This window comes from Phoenix dactylifera, chromosome 1 (assembly GCF_051530095.1).
Source record: "Phoenix dactylifera cultivar Ajwa chromosome 1, Ajwa_hap1_PhDact_Kaust_v1.1, whole genome shotgun sequence".
Taxonomy (NCBI): domain Eukaryota; kingdom Viridiplantae; phylum Streptophyta; class Magnoliopsida; order Arecales; family Arecaceae; genus Phoenix; species Phoenix dactylifera.
The window spans coordinates 20,103,636-20,126,567 of NC_143190.1; the positions used below are offsets into that span (position 1 = coordinate 20,103,636).

The 22,932-nt window shown below is 34.8% G+C and overlaps 1 protein-coding gene across 41 annotated transcripts in view; it reads right to left on the reverse strand.

The window, feature by feature from the left end:
• The window catches only part of LOC103720599 (ubiquitin C-terminal hydrolase 12-like), a 36,337-nt gene that overhangs the window by 8,058 nt on the left and 5,347 nt on the right, over positions 1–22,932 (reverse strand). For 31 of the 41 annotated variants that reach the window (XR_015984817.1, XR_606200.5, XR_015984896.1 and 28 more), the window contains exons 9-21: positions 19,292–19,390; positions 12,508–12,617; positions 7,161–7,235; positions 4,942–5,020; positions 4,684–4,830; positions 4,527–4,607; positions 4,303–4,422; positions 2,966–3,088; positions 1,556–1,633; positions 1,317–1,405; positions 1,114–1,222; positions 902–970; positions 705–815 (exon numbers count right to left, since the gene is read on the reverse strand). Coding sequence is in view for 23 of the 41 variants with exons in the window: in XM_088721090.1 (XP_088577216.1) it covers positions 705–815; positions 902–970; positions 1,114–1,222; positions 1,317–1,405; positions 1,556–1,633; positions 2,966–3,088; positions 4,303–4,422; positions 4,527–4,607; positions 4,684–4,830; positions 4,942–5,020; positions 7,161–7,235; positions 12,508–12,617; positions 19,292–19,390 (1,290 nt within the window). In the remaining 18 variants the exon portion in view is untranslated. Of the gene's footprint in view, positions 1–704; positions 816–901; positions 971–1,113; positions 1,223–1,316; positions 1,406–1,555; positions 1,634–2,965; positions 3,089–4,302; positions 4,423–4,526; positions 4,608–4,683; positions 5,021–7,160; positions 7,236–12,507; positions 12,618–19,291; positions 19,391–22,932 lie in introns of all 41 variants that reach the window. The other 10 variants (XR_015984639.1, XR_015984645.1, XR_015984623.1 and 7 more) reach the window with 1 other exon arrangement.

Below are 22,932 nucleotides of genomic sequence, written 5' to 3' on the forward strand. Positions count from 1 at the left end.
CAATGGCTGCGTGCCTGTGTTCAGCATGCTGCAATGCTTGTGCATTCCAAGAGCAAGCACAGACAGATAGGTACTGTAAGATACAGGCACAGGGTGGCAGACCACTGGTAAGCAATAATTACTAAAATGTCCCCAGAGCCATTGACCAAAGGAGAAAGATCGGTGACCATTTTTACTCCAAGAATATTAAAACTTCTTTAGTGCCTGCTGAATACATGTCTTTGCAATGGACATGAAGCTCAATTGCTCTACTCCTATGGAATGTGAACAACATTAATCAAGGGAATGAAGGAGAGTAAAATAACACCATTGGACATCATCTGTTGCAAAAAAATAAAATTTCAAATGGAGAGTAAAATAACACCGTTATTACATTGCAAAAACAAAAAAAAAGAATCATGAGTTATAATTTTGAAGCTACTTAACCTTGATGAAAGAAAAATAGGCATCCTACAACATATGCAAACAACAATTCCAAATACCATATGAATTTATCAGCAAGAAGCTGCATGAGCACTTCTTATGATAGCATATAAGGTACAAGAGCATTATTTGGAAAGATATATAATACTAGAAAGAAAAGAGGAAAAAACTGATCTGAAGAAAAATGATTACTCATGCAAGAAACAAGAGCATATTTGGAATCAAGTCTTAGAAAGACAGAAGAATTATAAATAGCATAAAAAATCGCATCAGACATATACCTGTCGATTATGAACATATTCCAGAAAAGTAGGAACATCTGGATAACGATACTGGTCTTCACTATCTAGCATAGAAGATTTTTCGTAGCAAATGATGTCCCCATCTTCAAGCTGTTAAAAAAAGGGTATGGTAATAACCAATACTATAGAACAAGATATGCCATAGCCATACTAATAAAAAATCATGCATCAGATACCTGGCTAGATCGAAATGGGATCCTCTTATCAATGTGTTCACACATCACACTTGGTTCAAACTTGATCTCCTAACCATTATTAAAGAAATGATCAGAACATTTCAATAGAATAATTATAAGAGCCACAAACTTGGACATGAAACAAGGACAAATTTCTTAGGGACAAAACAGGAATACTACGAAACAGCTCAAGACAAAAAATTAAAGCCAACCTCATAAAGTTCAATTTGTTCATTTTGGGGGAAACCAGCCATTTCATTCAATTTTGACAGAATCTCAGACGGCTTACCGAAAGCCTTCACAAAGAGCCTTCCCACATATCTACATTCATTTACAAGAAAAATTAAGATATTACATCGAAGTTTGTAACAAAAGATTACAAAGAACATGAGTTATAACAGAAACCAACAAATACCGCAGCTCTTCTTTTTCAGGGTCATAAAGTTTGAAAAAGAGCAGTATATCCTCCTTGGTCTTATCTGGCGGAGGAAGAGGGCGAAGATCCTAAATTATCAACAATGACACCCATCATGTTAAGCACATAAATCTATTGTTAGCATGACAACTTATGACATAGAAAACGAGAAATTCAGAGACTTGACTTAAGACTAAACCAAGTGTTTAATTGCAGCAAATCTGTGAAATAACTATTACCAGTCCAAGCTCTACTTCCAAGAAGAGCCTCAGTTCTGCATTATGTGCCTTGTTCGATATCTCCCTTAGCTGTCCGACCTACAAAGTGACAGTGTAGCATTAACCCAGTATTTCAAAAAAAGAAATGCATGATACAAAGTGTAACCACATCAATAGATATGCAAAATTCACATGGATAGGAAATAAAACGAATCCCCAAAGAACTATTCCAGAAAGCAATGCTTAGCATATAAATAGACTGCCGTGTGACATTATGTGATTCAATAATATTACGATTAGCTTGAAAAATAGTGCCAGGTCCACTAAATCCAAAATTGAGACATTAAATCACCTATAGAGCATGAAATCGTATCAGTAGATGAATGAACATGTAATTAGCGGACAAATTAAAACCGGCATCATCACACACACAAAACAGTATTAGAAAAAGAAATTTAATTAAGAAAATAACAGCTACAACATCCTCATGCAAAAGAGCAAGTTATAACCAAAAAGTTAATTAAAACCATATGGCAAGCATCAAATGAGCATGATTGCTTAGGAAATGTTATAGTAACTTCAGCAAGAAAGGAAGGTGAGAAATTGTCAAGCAAATTCAAATAGTTCTAAAACAAGAAATATGCTAACAGCCCATTCTATACAGGATGGATTAAGTTTGACAAGTATGTCCAGTTCTATCTAAGTAGTTTGAATTACTTACTTGGTTCTTTTCATTTAGGTCCGATAATGTCTCAACTTCGCTTAAACAAAGTCAGCAAACCATTTGCTTGCTTCATTTTAAGTTGGCAAAAAATGAAATCGACAAATGTTTGCTGACTTCTTAAGCGAAGTCAGTGAATCATTTGCCTACTTTAGTTCAAAATTGAGAGAAAAAGGTGGTACATCCCAAAACAGCACAATATAGATCCGTACTATATCGTACCGTAGTGCCAGCCGATCGACATACGGGTCCCACTACTGATTCGGCAAACCTTGATTCCAAGTAAGTGAAAAGAAGCATCCTCATTGTAAAACAGTTTAAATAGAGTCAGGTTATGAAAGGCATGATTTATAAGCAACATGCAATACATATTGGAAAAGCCTGTACCTCGATTCTCAAGCCCAGAGTCCAATGAAAATGTACGTCATATTCAAGACACCACATTTAACATGACAGTCATGGTCTGGTTTCAGGTAATTAGCATAATAGAAGTATACGTGTAACTACAGCATCATGATGGCTATTAAACATGCATAGAATATATGGACCATATCCCAACAATGTCATGTATAATTCATACAGCTTTTTTTTTAATTGGACTCCATAAAAATCAGAAGCAAAAACTATGGCAAAGTCATAAATTGAAAGCATGACTATCATTATAGAATGAGAAATAATTAACTACTAGTGGTCGAAGAAAATTTACTCACAGACTGTATTTCCTCTTGAGGCATCAAAGGCCGGTTGGGACGGTACGTATGGTTCTGCCGCTTAGCCCATAGCCAGAAACGCTGAAATTGAACTGGGATACCAAATTCTTTGGCGACCTCCTCCTGTAGATCCCTTTGTTATTCAAAAACTAGCAATACACCAAGAAAATTTTCAATAATGATAATGCTGCTATACTGAATGCATAGTAATGCTTTAACAAATACACGGGAGATGCTGGCACCAAATATTTGCATATTGCAGGAGGATTAAGTTACACCCAACAAAGCCAATAGAGTGGTCCTATAATAAGAGGTGAAAAGAATGCCAGCCTAACATGAGTAGTAGTTAAGATTGACCCATGGAGGATATTTTACATAATAAAAAAAATCTTACAATGGTAGAATGTTTTCATTTTGTTGATAACAAGGCATTGTGTCCATATGTTGCTTCTGTCCAAGAAGCTGAAAATGAAAAGAGAGGTTACCATCATGGTACCCTGTACTGGTTGGTATTAGGTGCACCGTACCATATTGGTATCGAATGGTATGCAGTACAAGAGGCATATTGACTGCCAATACGCTAAATCAACCTCCGTATCGGGTGTACCAACTCTGTACCAGGATGGTACATGTATAGGGTTCGGTAACGAGATATGAAACCTTAGTTACCATTTTCTAGCCAATGGAGAAGACAAGATTGATTTAGTCTTTGAAGTTTGACCATTTTTGGGTCACAATGCGGGATATCACTTTTCGAAATCATGACAACAGATATTCTTCTAAATAATCAAGATGAGAACAATAGTTTCATCTAAATCTGACATTGCCCGTCTTTGTTCCACTGCTGAACCATTTTAGAGCACACTAGATAACAAAGTTGACATATCCTATTTCACTAATAGATAACAATAAAAATTTACATGCAAAAATGGCTTGTGTCTTTCCTATTCTCTCAGTATTGTCCAAGATCTAAATTGTTCAGCTTCAAAGAAATTTGGCTAGAACTGGCCAGAAAGGAGGGAAGCATCTAAAATACACTGACCCTAAAGTCAATGAGTTCAAGTGGAAACTTCAGCCTTAAACAGCAGTATATTAATGGAAACTTCACAGAAGGAAAACAAAATCAAGAAAAATAATGAACTTTTGCTAACTACTTTCCCATACAACCATGCAGCACATGGAAACGCATGGCAGTAAACCAAATACACTGACAGATTAAAACTTTCAAATAAGAAAAGAAAACTAATTAATAAAGATAAGAAAATGATAGAACTGAGGCATCTTACATATACAGCATTTTGAAACTTCATATCACAGACTAGGTTGACAAACATTACCTTGAAATGGTTGAAAGGCAACTGTTTCTGGATACGAAAACTGCGGACTTTGTCATGATCCACAAGATCAAAATATATCTCAGTTCCAATTTGTTCTGCCAAATCCTCATCTCGAGCCACCTGGACGCACCAAAAAAAAAACATAGTAAAATCTCCTGGAGAGGGAAGCAGAGACACCTAGAAATTCAGTCTCAACTCAATGAGGAGAGAACTCATGTAAAGACCTTTATGATAGTATAAAGGTGAGCCTCAGCTTTCTCCTTTTTCTTCTGCTCCTTCTCTTCTTGTTCTTTCTTCAATCTTATCTGAAGAATGGTACTTATTTAAGTCTCAACTGATATTCAGCATCCAATGACTAAAAATATTCAGCAAATGCCTTACTCTAAGGTGTTCAGCTATGTCTTTCTCATCCACATTGCATATTATTTTCTCCTTGTCACTCTCACGAATATATACAAGCATATACGCATTTGAATACTTTGTAAATTTAAATGGAGTATTATTGAAGCCAGGATTTGTCTGAGGTAACTGTAGGACACAAGTAGGCAGTAAAATAGACAAAAGAGAAGGGTCAGAAGATGTGAAACAAAGAGGAAATAAAGTGAATGCTTGATATTGTTCCCATTGCATTATATAAACCTCTTCTTCACCACCATATTGTTCCTCTAATGCCCTTTTCATGTCTTCTTTTGTTACTCGCTCATCATCAAATTTAAACCTGAAAATAGATTAATTTTAAATTGTTGTATCGACTTAAAACAACTCCCCGCTGTTAGAAATTTATTCTATAATCAAACAAATAAGAAAGATGCACATAAAAGCAGTACTGAATATATATATATATATATATATATATATGAATAGAAAGGCTACTCATGATCAAACACATCACAAAACAGACCTAGGTGTTACACACACAGAGAGAAAAGAAATCCAAGGCAAAAATGTAAGAACTATTGTCAATAATATATGCTGGTTGGTCCCCAAGAACATCTTCATCCATGCACTTACTTCTACTAAAATAGTGAGGCTGCATAACTGGTAAAACACAACAAAGGAAATGATTATTCAAGAGCAAGGTTTAAGATACTGGAACTATAAAAGTATAGCATCGGCACACTCAGGATGGACCAAAACAGATAAGAAAACATAGAGAAGGAACCAGTATATATCAACTCCTGGGACTGTCAGTACACAACCAGTATGGTCGGTAGACCGGTTTTGGCATCCCACACCAGGTATTGGTGATGTTTCTTCATTGAAAAGGTATGGGGCTGGAAATGCCATCCCATTTTGATGTTACCTAAAATGGTGTTCAAGAACATCCTGAACATGGTTGCTGAAAACCTAACAGTTCAGAAAGAATACCATCCCTGATAACTTGGAGCCTTATACCTTTTTGAAAAAATTGAGTATGTTCAAGACCTGCACTGAAGACCAAACTACTGCTATAAAAGTTAAATTTTGTGGACAAGATGCACATACATCAGCTTAAAGTGGAGTAGACTCCCAACTCCTATGAGAAACATCAATATTCCTGGTCAAGGCCATTCTTCAACATGTTTTGATTGGATAAGAATGATTCTCTGCTTAGCATATGCATATTATTTATAGAATTAGACAAGTTAATCAAACAGCTCATATGGTGGCCTATTACTGTACAGCTACAACTGACACAGGATGTATTTGGTGCTGCTTAAAAGATCTTTTGCAACTTTTAAAGTACTCTACAAAAAATGAGTGTGGTAATATCATTTGAGAATGTTTCTACAAGAAGCAGGAAGTCGAAAACACACTTTTAGGAGAAGCTAAAAATAACTTCTAGATTCTTTTTTGTGAAATTGTCCTATACCTTTCAAATTTATTAAGCTCATCCATAAAAGGTAGTTTGTCCTCTGATTATGAAATATCATATATATATATATATATATATATATATATATATATATATATATATATATATATAATATCAACAAGTACTTCTAATTACTTAAATAAAATTATCTTTTGAAAATGACTTTTGAAAAAGCAAAATCAACACCAAATAGACTGAATGTGACATCTACTAAGACAATGAAATCAGATATTTTTCTGCCCCACAACTGTTGGAGGACATGTGCCTTTGAGATAAATGGATTGGACTTCAGCCTCCGCCAAATGTGTATGTCTAAACTAGTATTTGTCACATGCCATGAACATAAGTAGGTAATGGGCATGGATAGCTATGATTTCTCCAGTAGGCCACATGAAGCTGAATTCAAGGCCTTCAAATGGCAACGCATAGGGGATGTGAGCTCCATGCCTCCAGGTTTATATTTTTAATAATATGTCACCAAAAAATAATATGTTACAGGAGGCATCACAAAACTAAACAAGGCTCTTGAGTTGAAATTCTTTCTCTCTCTGATACTAAGGAAATACAGAGCCTTGAGGGTTCTTGTTATTAAAACAAGGTCTCTCATCAAAGATTTCAGAGACCATCTTCACTTGGCCGGACCAGGCCTTCACACCATTATAGTAAATATATAACATGTTGGCAGACTCTTCTCTCTCTCTATCTATCTCTTGGATATTTAAATGGTACAGGGCCTGTGAGGGTTCTTATTGTTAAAATAAGATAAGGCCTCGTGTCAAAGAGTTCAGAGGGCACCCTCACTTGGCCAGACTCCAAGGCATTCATATTATTATAACAAACATAACACATTGACCATGAAATTTGCAACTACATAACATGTGGCCCCTTTGGAGACTTTCCAGGAATGTGCAGAAAGTTTGAGGACGCCTGAAAAAATTTCCAGTATATGAAGAAAAGCAATTGAAAGAAGAAGAAGAAGAAGAAACGAGTGCAAGCTACATACCACTGATCAGAAAGAGTTGGTCGGATAAAAGCATAGTAATGTCCACCATGAACCCCACCACTATGGACGAGCACACTGCATGCAAAAGTAAACAAAAGAAGCAGTAATATATATTCAAAAAATAAGCCACATTATAAAATTTATGGGAAAAGCCACATGAAGTTGACCCTCATGACATTGACCTAAGTGGTAGAGGTTATCAGAACTCATTTTGACAACAGCATATTTCAAATTAGAAGCTGCTCAGCCACCAAATCTTGGACATACCAATAGAAAAATGCTTATAAGTTACAATTAGTGAAAGAACATAAAAGATCACAAGATTTTTCATAGCATTGAAATTCACCAGAACTTGCCATATGAATACAAGAAGTTAATTGCATAATCCTAATACCAGCCATAGGTAGAAAGATTTCAATCCAGCATCCCACACCAAAACCCTAAAATAAATCTTTTTAAGAGAAAAAAAGTGATGGTCATGCATTACCATGGTATTAGAGTTCATACATAAGCAAAATAAGATATATTTTGAAAAAAAAATTTATTTAATGTTACTTGGATGCTACTTTTGGTTCAGAGTTGCTCATATGCAGTGCCCAGTGATATTCTTCCACAAAACAACCACATATTCGAAAATGATTTGGCCCTAATGTATCAAAATTGAAAAAAAACATTCATATTAGGATTTAGAACATGGGAAACAATAATAAGAGCATCCATTAATAGCATATCCTTTATTATCAATGTGTTCCAAGTGCCTAACAACATCATCAACATGACACTTGCCAACTACTTGTTGATATGGGTATAATCATCACAAGTGGTTCACAATATTCCCTGATCATTAAAGATTTTTCAAATCTTGACTTTCAAGCACTTAAATACATGTTTTCCTCCACCAGTAGCCATATCAAACTACATATTAATACATGAAAATACCAATATTATATTTCTATATAGTGCTTTGGAAGGCTCAAGGCAGAGGTAAGGCAATTCAACAAATAAGTCTAGGTGAAAATATGGTGGTAGTTCAAGGCACAAAAGCCGCTAATTTTTTATTTGATTAGTTATAGAAAGCATGGCTGGTTGGAGGAGTAAGGCTCAAAAAAATCCCCACAGCACCAGTTGTATCTACCAAGAGCTAAAGAATAGGAGTCATCCATAGCATAACAGCTGTAAAAAAGTTCAGATTTGAGAGGACAGAAATGGAATGCAAAAGAATCTTTGGAGAGGACATCTTCGTCATACCAACAATATACCTTGTTAGTAGTGAATAATGACAGATATGAGGGGATATTATACAAGAATATTAAGCAGCAAATACCTCTTATCTACTAAGGAAATTAGCATCATGAACACTCTTCACTTCAAAAGTCTCAGAAGCAACCAAAAATATCTCACCTCGCTATCCATGAAGCATGGACATGAATATGACACAATACAGATACATCAATACAGCAAATCTTGGAAAACTAGGATATGATACTGCTAGGATACATCAATACATATATATATCTTATACATATATCCCTGCATAACGTTATATATGCATACATACACAACATACATATATGTACATATATGCATGGAAAAAAATATAAAAGTATGGTATGCAATCGCAATAACATAGACTATACTTCATACAATAACATCAACTTTTTAAGCTCATCATTTAGCTATCATTCAAATCCATAAACCCAAACCCATACTTTATATGTTAATATTAACATCATAGACTCCAAAATTGGCATCCGCCGTTAGTACACCTTTTAAACCCATATCCAAGAACTACCCAACGAGTATTGGTATTCGATATGGACCCGACATGTGATTTGAAGTATTTGTGCTATCTACGTCACTGTTAGTAAGCTTTTCAAGCTTCAAGGTACCTTAATAAAATGGGCTCACATATCTCCAACATGTAAAATGGTCGCACCACTCACAAGTGAGATGTTTAAGTTAGTATTTGCCACATCTCAAATATGTTTAGCAGTTCTATCGATCATTGTTCTCTTTCTTTACCACTTTCTTTTATATGTGGAGATAGGTAAGTACCTTTTAGTAGATTTAATTTTTTTTAAAAAAAGGTGAAGACAGAGAGAGAAAGGGGGAGGATGAAAACACCTCGTGCAATAAGAAATTATTTATCTTGCCTCCATGAAAGAACTAATATCCACATGCTCCATAACCAAAACCATGCTAAATCATTAACACCTATTTTATAATGGATCATATAAACCCATGCTCCATAGCACAAACAGTACCATAAGAAAAACTACAAAAACAAGGATGACAGAATTCATTCACTTATAATAGAAACATAAAAAGAATTTTCAAAAATAATATGTATTGCTGCAGGTGGATTGAGCAGGCTGGGGCCCAGAACTCACTTCAGGCCTAAGATTCAGACCAAAAGATTGACCGATCAATTGGTGGGTTCGGGTCAGCCCAGGTCTCCTTTCAGGTTGAGTCCATATCAAGTATAGGTATTTGGTGCTAGATCCAAATATTTTTAACTAATTTCTGTCAACCTGAATCGGATCTTTTTGGTCCAATTGGGTTAGATCCAACTTTGAGAAATCTATACCAAACTCCACTAGAGGTACTAATTTGAGAATACTGTCTAACTTGTGGGTCTTAGTTTCATGCATGGACAAAATAAAGGTTAAACTCCAATTTGTTTGTCCCGCATCACCTCTAAATTATGTGTGAATGTTTCCCCTAGACAGCATTGTATGTTTGGAAATGAGGACCACAAAATAAGCAAAAGCGTGCATACACAAGGAACCGCGAACACATTAGTGTGTAAACCGATTTTTTAGCCATTTGAACATTTAGCAGCTTTAAGTAGCTTTAATACTTAAGCGTCTATGCAGTAGGCTTACACTGAGGTCAATGAGTACATGGATGTAATATGGTGACACAAATACACCCTTAGAATTATTTTTTAAAAAATATCAAGATATAGATATAGAATACAAGGATGTATAACTGAAAGAAAATGTAAGTTAAAATTATATTTCTGTAATTAAAGTTTGTACATCATCTATAATTACACTAATTAGGTAAGCTATATTTACAATCATTTTTGCAGATCTTTTTCAGGGAAAAGGCGAAAAAGAAAAGTTATAATTTCATAATATATCATATAGTAAATTAATGGGTTAAACTATTCTGAAATGCGAGCACAATAGCACATGAATATTAATATCATCAGCCAAATATTTCTCAAAAAAGATGATCATCATCCTCGTCAACATAGGATATTACTATTCAAACATTAGATCATGCAAAGTATCTTTCTAATTTCATTGGCAACTCCAACATATGCCTCTTTCACTACCTAAAAAGTATGATTCTGTTAGAGGAACTACAAAATCACACATAAACAATCAGTTTACAAGGCCTTTCTAAGATTTATTATAGGCATGCTCAGATGGACATAAGTTGCAAAAGTAGCAAATTTTTTTTAAGTTACGCATAACATAATTTCTGTCACTCGTACTGCCAAAGCTGCTTTTTAGAAAAGAGACCCTATTATCCTTGCCTCTCAATAAAATGAAATTTCCTATCATAAAATCACCAAAATGGTTAGTTCCAACTCATCCAATATTTCGTTGGTTGTCTTCCAAGTATGGACTTAGCATTTCTATGCACCATGGTTTGCCGTACCGGCCCAAACCAAGCAGTACATGGCGTACCGTACCAGTTCGGTACCAGTATCCGGTACGTATGGTGTAACGACCCTCGATACGCTGAAAAGGCCCCGTACCATACCGTACTAACAGTGCTAGTATGGTACCGATACGGGTCCGGTACCGAGACAGCAATTTTTGAAAATATTACCTATGCTCATCTTTCATCTAAAGTATCTCCTATTATCTGAGCATGGATATAGCATTTTTATGCATTGCCTATGTTTTTCTCTTTATTTTTTATTTTTGAAAAGGTTAACAATGCCCATCTTTTATCTAAAAGATATCCTATTATATCCTCAGGCATACTATAGTTTTGAATCTTTTGATTCATTTTATTCAAAACCATTAGCCACAAGAGCAACTATAACTTAATTCCCCAGAAGGCAGGTTGAAGATATAACTTCAATAACTGTGGGAACAAAAACTACATTCAGTGATGATCAGCCAATCTCAAGTTGAAGATCTCTATGTTAACTCAATGCAGAATCATCCAATTAATCAACTTAAAAATATTAGCAGAAGCTTGTATGAATCCTTTCACGTAAAAAAAATTGAAAGAAAAATTATATGTTAGCGAAATTCAAAAAGAAGAGTATTAGACAGGATTATGCATACAACAGTCCAGCACTAGAGAGAAAGCACTAGTTTGAGAACCAGTTATCAACAGGGCCTTGAGTCCACAAAGAGGTAGTCTCGTCATATGCTTTCACAAGCTCATACCATTAAAAATCACTGTTGTATAAGTTGACAAACATACAAATGTGCAAATAAAATAAGTGCACAAATGAATTTACAGCATCCAATAGATGCTCGATCCTATAGCAATAAAAAAAATAACTCTTAGAAAATAAGTTAAAAAGAGTGCATAATTAGGATGACGTATGATAAGTTATGACAAATGGAAATAATGCAGTAATATGTTGAGAAAATGCTAGATTCCAACTTGTTTTAGTATAAAGATTGATGAAATATCACATGCAATTTTAGGCCAGTTACTTTAAGACCAAGCCACTAGACCAATGAAGTTGGATATGATCATGAAAAAAGAGAAGGAAAAGATTTACTTCATAGGCAAAATACATTAAACTATTTAGGACGGTTCGGCCAGCTAAACCCACCCCATATGCCCATCACAACCCACAGAGACCCACAAACCAACTGGTATATTTTTTCCTTTTGCTCCTCTGAGCCAGCAAATGCCGGGCCTCTGCTAACACTGTACAACAGACAGTTACTGGTATAGGTTCATGACACAATTTGTAAGTCCTTGGTAACAACAACTTTAAATCTCCATCACAACCATGCATGTCAAACATGTGGGAGGATGATAACATATTCACTGCAATATAGAGTAGAACTCTTTTATTCTAAGTTATGATAATATATCATGAAATAGATTGGGATGTATTTATGTTTGTGTTTAGTGTAGTTATTTGTTTAGTTGTGTAAATATCAGCATGCTAATGCACATACCACAAGCCCAACTTGACTGCGCCAGCAAGAAGAAATATCATGATCATCACCATTTAAATTTCATCAACAATATTTCCAACAACTAGAAACCATATAAGATAGAAAACAAGTCTAACTAAAAAATGCATAAGTCCAATGTTCACTTTAAATAAATGAAAATTCCTAATAAATATTACCTATGAAGAGTATAAAGGTTGCGAACTCTCCTGTCAGCTTCTGGAGAAAGATATTTGCCATTGTCTCTGTCAAGGTCTAGTTGTAGGGGGAACTCATAGCGGTCATTTATCTGCATAGTGATGGATTATACACAGAAAGAGGCATATTTTCATTTCCATGAAAAAATAATCAGCAGCAAGATAAAAGCTCAAAATCGCTGTCTGATATATAATAGGCCAGATTTTCAATGTTTAGAAAATGGAGAAAAAGAGCATTTTATCAACTGAATCACCATGAAGAATCAATCCTAGATCTTCACCTGAGTGTATATTCTAGGCTAAAAAGTCGCAGATAGAAAAACTATTTCACAGGGTTTAGCAGATTCTCGTCATTAATTTAAATCAATCAATCTGCCATAGCCTTAAAGAAGATTGAAGATTGCACGAGAATATATAAAAGAGCAGTTGATTCAGATATAAGTTAATTATGAACAAAACCGCTATTTTTGTACTTTTCTACCTTCGTAAACAAAAATTAAACTTCAAATTTATATTCAGATCTTAATTTCAAAGGGATCTAATGGACTACAGCAGAAACTCTGTCACAGTAATGGGGGAAATTATAAATAGAAGAGGAGATAATTAAAGAAGGAAGAAGAAGAATCAGAAGAACAGAAGAAAGAAAGAAACAGAAGAAAAGGGCCTGCAAACCTTCTTATTTCATTCACTAATAATTCACAAAGTTCAATACCCACAACAGCAGGGCACGAGTACCTCATATGATTATATCATTGATGATGACATATTAAAATTCATGATTTGGACACTACAATCTGACTTGCAGTGGCACCAAACAATCCAGATCACATTTTTTGACCAGGAACAGATGACGACACAAGATTTAGATCCATGTATCCATTACAAGTTCCATCAGATCACAGGATCTAACTCAATTATACTATTTACACGATAAACATGTCTAAATCCATTTTCTATAAATTATTTGAACTTGTAACTTTTTAATTAATTTTTGTCAATGGGTCCCGATGAGTTCATAGAGTTAACAAATAAGAGGCATTATTTTTTGCCTTTTACAGCCACGTGTTAAAGTTTTCCTGTATTTTTTCTAAAACATTCCACCAAAAAGATAATTGAATTGATAGATAGAATATGAATATCTTGACATGCCATACATATGGGCATATATTGGTGGAAACTAGACTTCTTGTTATATATGGCTTTTTATTCTCCGCTCATCAACTTTATGATTAACACATATTTCAACATTCACATTTCTTTTATATTTTAAAACACTTTGAAAGAAATTGAAAAAACCATAGGAAATGCAATCCAATCTGGTCTAATCCACTCTACGATACTTAATTTTTTAAAATATTAATATTTAAAAATTATTTTTAAATTCAAAAAATAATTAAAAATATATAAATAATACCAAAAGATATGAAAAATTAGTAGTACGTATTACATAATTCAGAAGTAATTTCTGAGGTAGAAATCATTTTTTTTTTGAATTTATGATATTTAACTATGTGCCAAAAATGCCAACAAAAGGTTCGGCAGTTGATAAAGAAGCACTTTGCTGATTTCAGAGTAGTGAAGAAAATAATTGCCAAGAAAAAGGCAAAGATGGACCGTCGAGCGGCAGAGCCACCTTTCTATCACTCCAGGAAGTCAAACGAGGTGTCCGTTCTAGATGACAAGGCACAGATTCAAGCTGCCATGCAGGCGAGCCTGAATGATCAGTGGCAGCAGAATGAGGTGGCCAAGCACAAAACTCGATTAGGGCCCTCCTACGAGTCGAGCACTGGTTCTGCAAGCAGCAAGCCAGATCCAGAGTTTAGAAGGACCACCTCAATCAGAAAGGCCATCAACAGAGACGGTGGCCAGATTGCAACTATGCTGGAGACTTTTGGTAGTAGAAAAAAATCATCCAGAGAGATTCCACCGGTAATAGAGATTCGAAGAAGCAGAGGATTGACTCAATGCTGAAAAAGAATAAGAAGTATATGCGGCGAGCTATTGGATTCTAGTTCCACTTCAGCCACATCGCAGCGAATGTGGCAGACAATATATACTACAGGTTTGCCATTTCCGTCATACAAGTTGTCGGTCCCTATGTAGATCCTCCAGGTCCGAAGGATATCTACGGTGAGCTTCTTGACAGTAATAAGGAGCTAGAAAAATGAATTGCCTCCTACAAAAGCAAATGACCCATATATGGATTAACTGTGAGGTGTGAGGTTGAATCGGTCCTACCAGACGGAGCATCATCAACTTTGATATACTATGATACAAAGACTTTCTTCCACAAGTCGGTTGATGCTTCTGATCAGGTGCATGACGCCGCGTATATCCTCAAACTGATGGAGGTGATTAATCAAGTAGAAGAGAAGAATGTCATACAAGCATCACTAATACTGAGCTACAATATAAGACCGTCGAGGAGATCTTGATGGAGCGGCGGCCACATATTTTCTGAACCATGTGTGTTGCACATTATATCGACCTCATGTTGATGAACATTGCGAAGATTCGTCGGATGCAGCAGTTAGTGGAGACAGCCCAAACCATCACCATATATATTTATTATCACACGTGGGTCCTTTCTCTAATGAGGACCTATGCAACAGAGATCTTGAGACCAGGAGTCACACGGTTTGCTACCAACTACGTTGCACTTGATAACCTTCTTGAGAAAAAAGCAGCCCTATGTTAGAATGTTTGTCAGTTCCAAGCGGCAGAAAAGTAGATATGCGAGGATCGGCACTAAAGAAAACAGTATCGAGGACTTGAAGACAAGACAAACATTCTGGCAGCGAGCCATTGTGATAGTGAAAGCTATCAGACCATTGTATGAAATACTTCGGACCGTGGACAACGAGAGATACCCCCAGATGGGCCTCCTGTATCACATAATGGAGGCAAAGACTCAGATCATCGAAGTAGATCTAGCATATGTCCAGAAGTACATCGACATTATTGAGCGGCGGTAGGATTACTAGATGGGCAGGGACTTGCATCCAGCAGATTAGCAAGAATATTAAAAATTAGACTGCTCCTATACTTGTATAATTTTACTCAGATAATAACGAACTCTATCTGCAGCATACTACCTGAACCCTCGATTCCAGTACAGTGTATCTGGAATCGATATGGATGACAACTTCTGATTGCTCCGTAATGTGATTTACAAGATGGAGCCAGATCCAGAAGTTGTGGCCCTATGTCTTAACAACCAACCCAATTACTCTTAACTACTCTTAACAACCAACCCAATTAGTGCTTCCCTTGTTAGTTATGCACATTCGGCCAAGTAAAGAGGATCCAGGGTTGGACATCCAATAAGTACACAGAGAGAGGAGGAAATTTTACTGGACTGGCCAAAAAGGTGATGAATCATGAATATGTTTTCTACTCCAGTTACTTTTTTTGTCCCTCTTATACATGAATTACAAGGCCTTCCTAGCCATCCAAACTAAGCCTTGACTAGGGTCTTGTGGTGAGCTTTAGGGGTTTTCCCAACCCATGATGGTCTATCAAGTATCAAGCCCAAGTCTGAAGTAAAACCATTTATAATCACATTGGCATGGCATAACCCAAACTAGACCTGATTCTGGGCTAATTCAATGGCCTAGCAAGTCTCAAGCCCAAGACTGACGTAGAGGCATTTATAACCCAGTTGGTATTGCATATAATCCAAACCCGACCGGATTTTTTGCTGGTGATTGCATCGAGTAGGGGTTGGCCACATAGTGAGCCATCGGGAAGCTGCATAGGCCCAAATCGCTTGCATATGTGACCTTGAAGTATATGAATTGTAATAATAATAGCTGTTTGTTTGATAATTCATTTACTAAGGAACAAGTTTAACTTTTGAGTGCCTTTCTGAAGATTACTATCTTAGAAAGCATATGCAATGTATATTACAGGGTTTTAATCCCTATGGGACAGGGAGCATATTGATTGTCCCATTCTTGTCAGAAAGTGGCAACTAGGATGGGAACAGTACTTCGAAACATAGGGAAAGAAGAAGAAAGAGGAAATGAAAGAAAGGAAAAGAAAAGGTTGAAAAAGGAATAAAAGAACAAGAAAAAGAAAGTAAGGAAGAAAGGGAGAAGAAAAGGAAAGAAAAGAAAGAAAGAAGGAAGAAAGGAAAGAAAGCCAAGAAGGGAGAGAAAAAGAATGGATGGAAGGAAAGAAGGAAGAAGGAAAAGAAGGAAGAAAAAGAAAAGAAAAAAAGTAAAGAGGAAGAACAAAAAGAAAGGAAAGAAAGAATGGAGAAAGCAAAAAAGAGAAAAAGAAACAAAAAAAAAAGAGAAAGGAGAGAGATAGAGGGTACCTAACAGGATGCTCAATAGGGATAGGGTGGGACAATGGAGCATCCCATTTTGTGGAAAAACTAGGATGTCCCCGTCCCATGGAATTCAAAATCTAGTCATTTTGAATAGCTACATAAAATCTAGCTATAATGCGTGCATCACTACTACTTTCTTATATTTTTCATTGTTTGACGGATCATTAGATTTATTCCCTGCATTAGGATATCTAATATTTGAGCATATTTATAGAAAAAATTTGGTATTTTTAGGGTTAACATGTCATGACATATCAAGATCGTATATCAAATAAAGCAAACTTGTATTCTTAAATTTTTTTATTTTTCTGAATTTAATTTATTTATTTCTGATTTTTCACTTATCTTTACCTGTTTTTAGGAATTTTATTGCCTTTCAAATATTCTTAATATAGTCGCCCACATGTGCACCTGCAAATTGTATATGCAATTTGCATTGCCTCAACAACTTGCACACCACAATGCTTTCGAAAACCTCACAGCTACCAATGCAAGGTGCAACAATGTTTCATGGTGCTAAGGCAAGCTCCTTAATGGATACAAAATATATATACATATATATATAAAAGCAAGAAACGAAAAACAAATCGAATAAACAAAAAATGTATGGAAAAAGCAGTGTATTTGTTTAAGAATATGTTTCAGTGTAATTGTAAAAGGATCACTAGTTCGAGGACATTTTTCATAACAAGTTACATGATAATATTAATTTATCGTCTTATTCAAGTTAAAACAATAACTGACTCAGCCAAATGTACACTTAATTAAAAGATGGAGGAAAACTAGATAAAGGTTTGCAACTTGCCAGCCTAAACCACTCAATAGTTGTCCTACACAAAAAGATGATCCAAGCCTGACCTGCCTTAGGAAGCCCAAAAGGAAGTTGTTCGAGGTCTGCTAAGTGACAACTTGCAAACAGGGGGTGCTTTGCTGGCTAAACTTAAGAAATGATAACCATAAGCTCGAATAAGCCAAGGTAGCTGTGTAAGTACCCCACGTTACAAGGTTCCAAAAGTTGGGAGAAAAACTTCCCTTACATATCCAAATTTTAGAAACTACTCTCTACAACGATAACCATCCAGCCTTGTCCAACTATTTGAGGTTTTAAAACTTATACTCAATAACCATAACCATCAAGCCTTGTTCCAACTATTTGAGGAACAAGCATGAACTAGTGAATATTCCCTTCCTTTATTTTCTTATTTACAAGAGTTCTCCCAAAAGTCGGAAATCAGTAACCACCAACATATCACCTCACCAAACATCTCTCTCACTCATGCTCTTTATTCACTTGATTGTAAGCAATTGAGAAACAATAACTTTAAAAAAAAAAAAAAATCTATTCATGTCACTTTTCTGATTAGAATCTCACAATGTTATTCCCTCTACTCTGTGATCTATAAACATTGAAGCAGGCAAACTTTAAACAGATTCTCCCCATATCCCAAACATCAGGTTATCAGTCTTTCTCCACCATCTATCATAAATCATGTTCGTTGTTGTCTGATCTCCAAGCCATTTGCTCACAACTGCTCACAACTGCTCTATCCATTTCCTTCAAACCTAAACAACATATCTACACACTATTCATTACCTTTAAACCTATAATATGCAAACATTCATGCTCCCAAAACTTGGAATAACAATCACTGATCTACTAACAAAAGTCTTCATCATTCTTGAGAACGCTTTCCTCTCAGGCTGCTTAGGCTAATATCAGGTTGGATGCAAGCATTGACATGGCACTAGAATGTCAAAACAGACAAGTCATAAACAGGCCAGTCATAAACTGACAACATAGAGAATACCATGCACACAATAGTAACCTTACTACTTGAAAAATCAACTAATGCTTCCAATCCAATAACCTTTATCTGCTCTCCACAATTAAGGTTCCAAATTTTGTATAATAGGTTGTAGTTGATAAATAAAATCAAATATTAAAATGGCATCTTACTAAATTGGAAATCTAGTACACCTGCTTGCCTGTAGATGATAGATCTATTTGCTTCCTAGTCGCAGACCCAATTAACAACCTTAACCACCAAGATCAGTTACAATCCCATAAACCATTCAAAGCAGATGAGACAAAAGCTAAGAATGGCAAGTGAAATAAGCTAACCTCACCAAACAAAAGAGTAAAAAGAGCACAAATTCCAAGATTACATTACAGATGCACAATATAAAGAGTGAGTAGAAGTGCTAGCTTAAAAAGGTTGCCTTCTATGATGTTTGAAAGGAAAATAAGCATGCAGGACAATTAGCAAAATCTAAAGCAACATAAAGAATAACTATTTTCTTTCAAAGTCAGAACACAATTATAGTGAACTGTTCAGTAAAACTAAAAGAAACAAGGGCACTAGACAGATATGAACTAAAAGGCAAGTAACCACATGTAGAGATGATAAAGTACTTTCCAGCAATACCAACCTTTACCATTGTATCCCTCATGAAGTCATATTCAAAGCGCTTTAGCTGGAGTTGCAAAACAGGGGGAAAATCAATAAACAAAACCCCCTTCTTCGCATCCTGAAATAATCAGAAAATATAGATTCCTCTTTAAGCAGACTGTCCTGCTCAACTATGCTTGAAAAGACAAAAGGACATGTTTTTCATGGAGTCAAGCAATATATTTTTATTTTCTATTATGCCAAAATTTTGCAATGTTCCAAGGCAAATTGCAAAGTGACATCTACTATATACTAAAATGATTGCCATTTTTGGAGCATTGGTAATCATATATGACGTCTTGTTCAACATGGCCATCAGATGAGTTTAAAGTTTGATAAAAAGTGATGCCTAAGAAAATAAAGCTCAAATTAGTTAAGCCCATTGAAGAAGAACAACGTGAGCATTTATACATGAAAGCATCTGATATTTGTATTTATGTTCATGTATATGCATGTTTGTGGGTGTAGGTGTACATATATATAGATACATAGATACACACATAGACATACTTGATTACAATTATGTTTATGTATAATATGTATATGGGTGGGTGTGGCCGTGTGGGTGAACACACACACACATACAAGTACATACATAAACTTACACTCGTTTGTTCACATGCATACATCCATCCATCCATCATCCATCCATACATACATACATGTGCCCACACATGAGCATACGTGTCTATGCATTAGGGCTGCAAATAGGTGAGTCAACCCATGACCCGACCTAGTTCCAACCCAATTAGACCCAACCCATCTTTGAAGCCCCGTGGGTTGGGTCAAGTTTAAAAAATTGAAGCAGACCTAGATTCCGGGTAGAATCTAGGTCTCACTTTTCAACCCGACACGACCCAAACCAGCTCGTATATCATCCGGGTCTAATATAGGTCAACAGAAAATGAGCTTGACCTGACCTGACCCCAATTCCATCGACCCAAAAACCCGAATCATGTAAATCTCCTTTTCCTTCACTCTAAATATCTTTTCCCATTGAATAAATGAACTCTCATTTAAACTATTTCCTTGTTTTCATCTCAACAACTACATCTCCTCTTATCTATTTTCACTTAAATTATTTAAACATTCATATTTCATTATTTGCTTTGGTGGATTCTTATTTATAATGCTTTCAAGTATAACAATATATAAAAATAAATATATATATATATATATATATTAAAATCATAGTCAATAAATTTATGAATGACCAATTACTTGGATGAAATTAATTTTTTTTGATGAAAACTCAAGTTTATGTTGGCACCTTTAAATTTTATTTTTTAATGATTTTGTATTTACATACAAATTATTATATTTTAGCTATAAAAGAATAGCCAAATGTGTGACTCAAACAGCAAATCTGCGATCTAGACCTGAACCCCAACATTTCTGGTTGAGTCCAGGTCATCTTGACCCTAAACCAACCCAAATGACCCGGTAGGTCTACAATCCTTTCCATGAACCCAACCCAACCCAACCTGATAAACTAATGAGTTGGTTTGAGTCCAAAATCATGATCCGAATATGAAATCGGGTCATGTCAAGATCAAACATGTTGTAGTCCAACCCAACCTATTTGTAGTCCTAGTATGTATGCATATACATATATACATATACATATATATGTATGTATACATTAAGACACGCATGCGCGCCTACACACACACATACGCATGAACCTGCATTTATGTATTTACATACATACATACAGATAGATAGATAGATAGATACATGGATGGATAGATGGTATATATGTAAACAGTGTCTATTTGCACTTTTGTATTTATGTATGATGATAGGTCAAAAGATTTAGTGGGTATATACGTGTATTTGTGTGCATTAAGGTTTCAAGTTTCAGATGAAACCTATCATTTCCAGCTGAAAGTAAACAATTTTGGCCAAGACTTGACCGAAACTAAACCCCAGTTTCAGGATTCCGTTAGTTTGAAAGGTTCCGGTCAATTACAGCTATAACTCAGCAAAACTACATACAAACCTTTTTCTTCAATTTTGTTTTGTTGTTCGTTACCATGTTGTAATCACTTATCTATTTATTTATTCACACATGCTATATAATCCCAATTTTTAGTGGTTTTTCTTTCTTTTTCTTCAGTTAAATGAAAGGTTAAATAATAAAGAAAACTTTGGTGACCGAGACCAACAACATGGCACTAATTATAGTACTGTACAAAGATTATTGCAAAAACTAAACACAAAATATTTAACAAAAATAAAGTTTTCACCAGAAAAGGTTAATGACTACTAAATATAATGAATGTTTGAATAACTGAGGTTTCAAGTAAGCAGTATACGCAATCCTAGTTACAAAGAATCAGTAAACATGATGATTTCACTTATATGTAGGATCAAGTTCAGCCTACGATTAACAAAACTAACACAACTAAAGAACCCATATAACATAAACCACTCTAGAATGTCACGTAATAACCTTTTTTCCTTTTTTATTTTCTTTTTTTTATTTTTTAATATTTTGTTATTTTTGACCAAAATGCTAAAACACCGTGCAAAACATCAAAAAAAACCAAAACTGGCAAAACTGAAACTCCATAAAGCCAGTAAAAACCAATTTCACAAACCTTGGCATGTATATACACATATAAGAATCTTCATAAATGCATGTGCAAATGTATCTGTATCCATGTATGTGTACATATGTACATATATATGTACATAAGCACATATATGCATATCTAATATATCTATCCTATATAAAAGAGGAATTTGAAATTGCGGAACATTCCTTTCCTTATTCAATCCATCATATGTTGTTCCAAAAATATCATCAATATTTTGTTTTGATTTTTATAATCTCAATATTATTCTCCACGATCCAAAAGATCCACCTTCCACAATCTCTCTCCCTCATGCATGCTCCATGCACCTCCCCCTCCCTCCACCCACCCTCTTTAGAAATCTCTCCCTCCTTTTTCCATCAAACCTATTCTTAAACCTCTTTCATAAAGACTACATATGTTATTTTATTTTTCTAATAATTTAAACTTTCAGCATATACATACATGTTGTATTAAATATGATATTAATTTGATTTTATATCTTGTATGTTAAGTGAGTAATTTTGTTTGTTCTTTCTTATTTTCACTTTCTATTTTGTATTTTTAGTTTGAATTTTCTAGTTCTATTTATCTTGTCTTGTGTCTTTTAGTTTTATTATTTAGTCTTGTATTTCATTATTTTATTTATTCCATTCCTTTTTTCTACTTCAATTAATCTTATATTTTTATTTTACTTAATTTCTTATAGTTTATAATTTGATTTTGTTAATGTTATTTAAATTTTTGTTTTGTGTCTGTTATTTATTTTTCCAAATTCATTCTGTAATTTTCTTTTTTGACTTGTTTACTTGCTTTTTAGATTTTGTTTTGCATTTTCAGTTTTATTTTTCAGCTATTTTCCTTTTTTAAATTTTATTTCCATTTATGATTGTTTTTATTTTGTATTTTCAGTTTTATAGGCTTCTTACATTTTCCTTTTCAATTACTTAATATGTTTCATCATTCCTAGCCTGTTATTAATATTTTGTTCTCTATTTTTTATATTCTACTTTCTATGTTGTGTTATAATATTTATTTTACG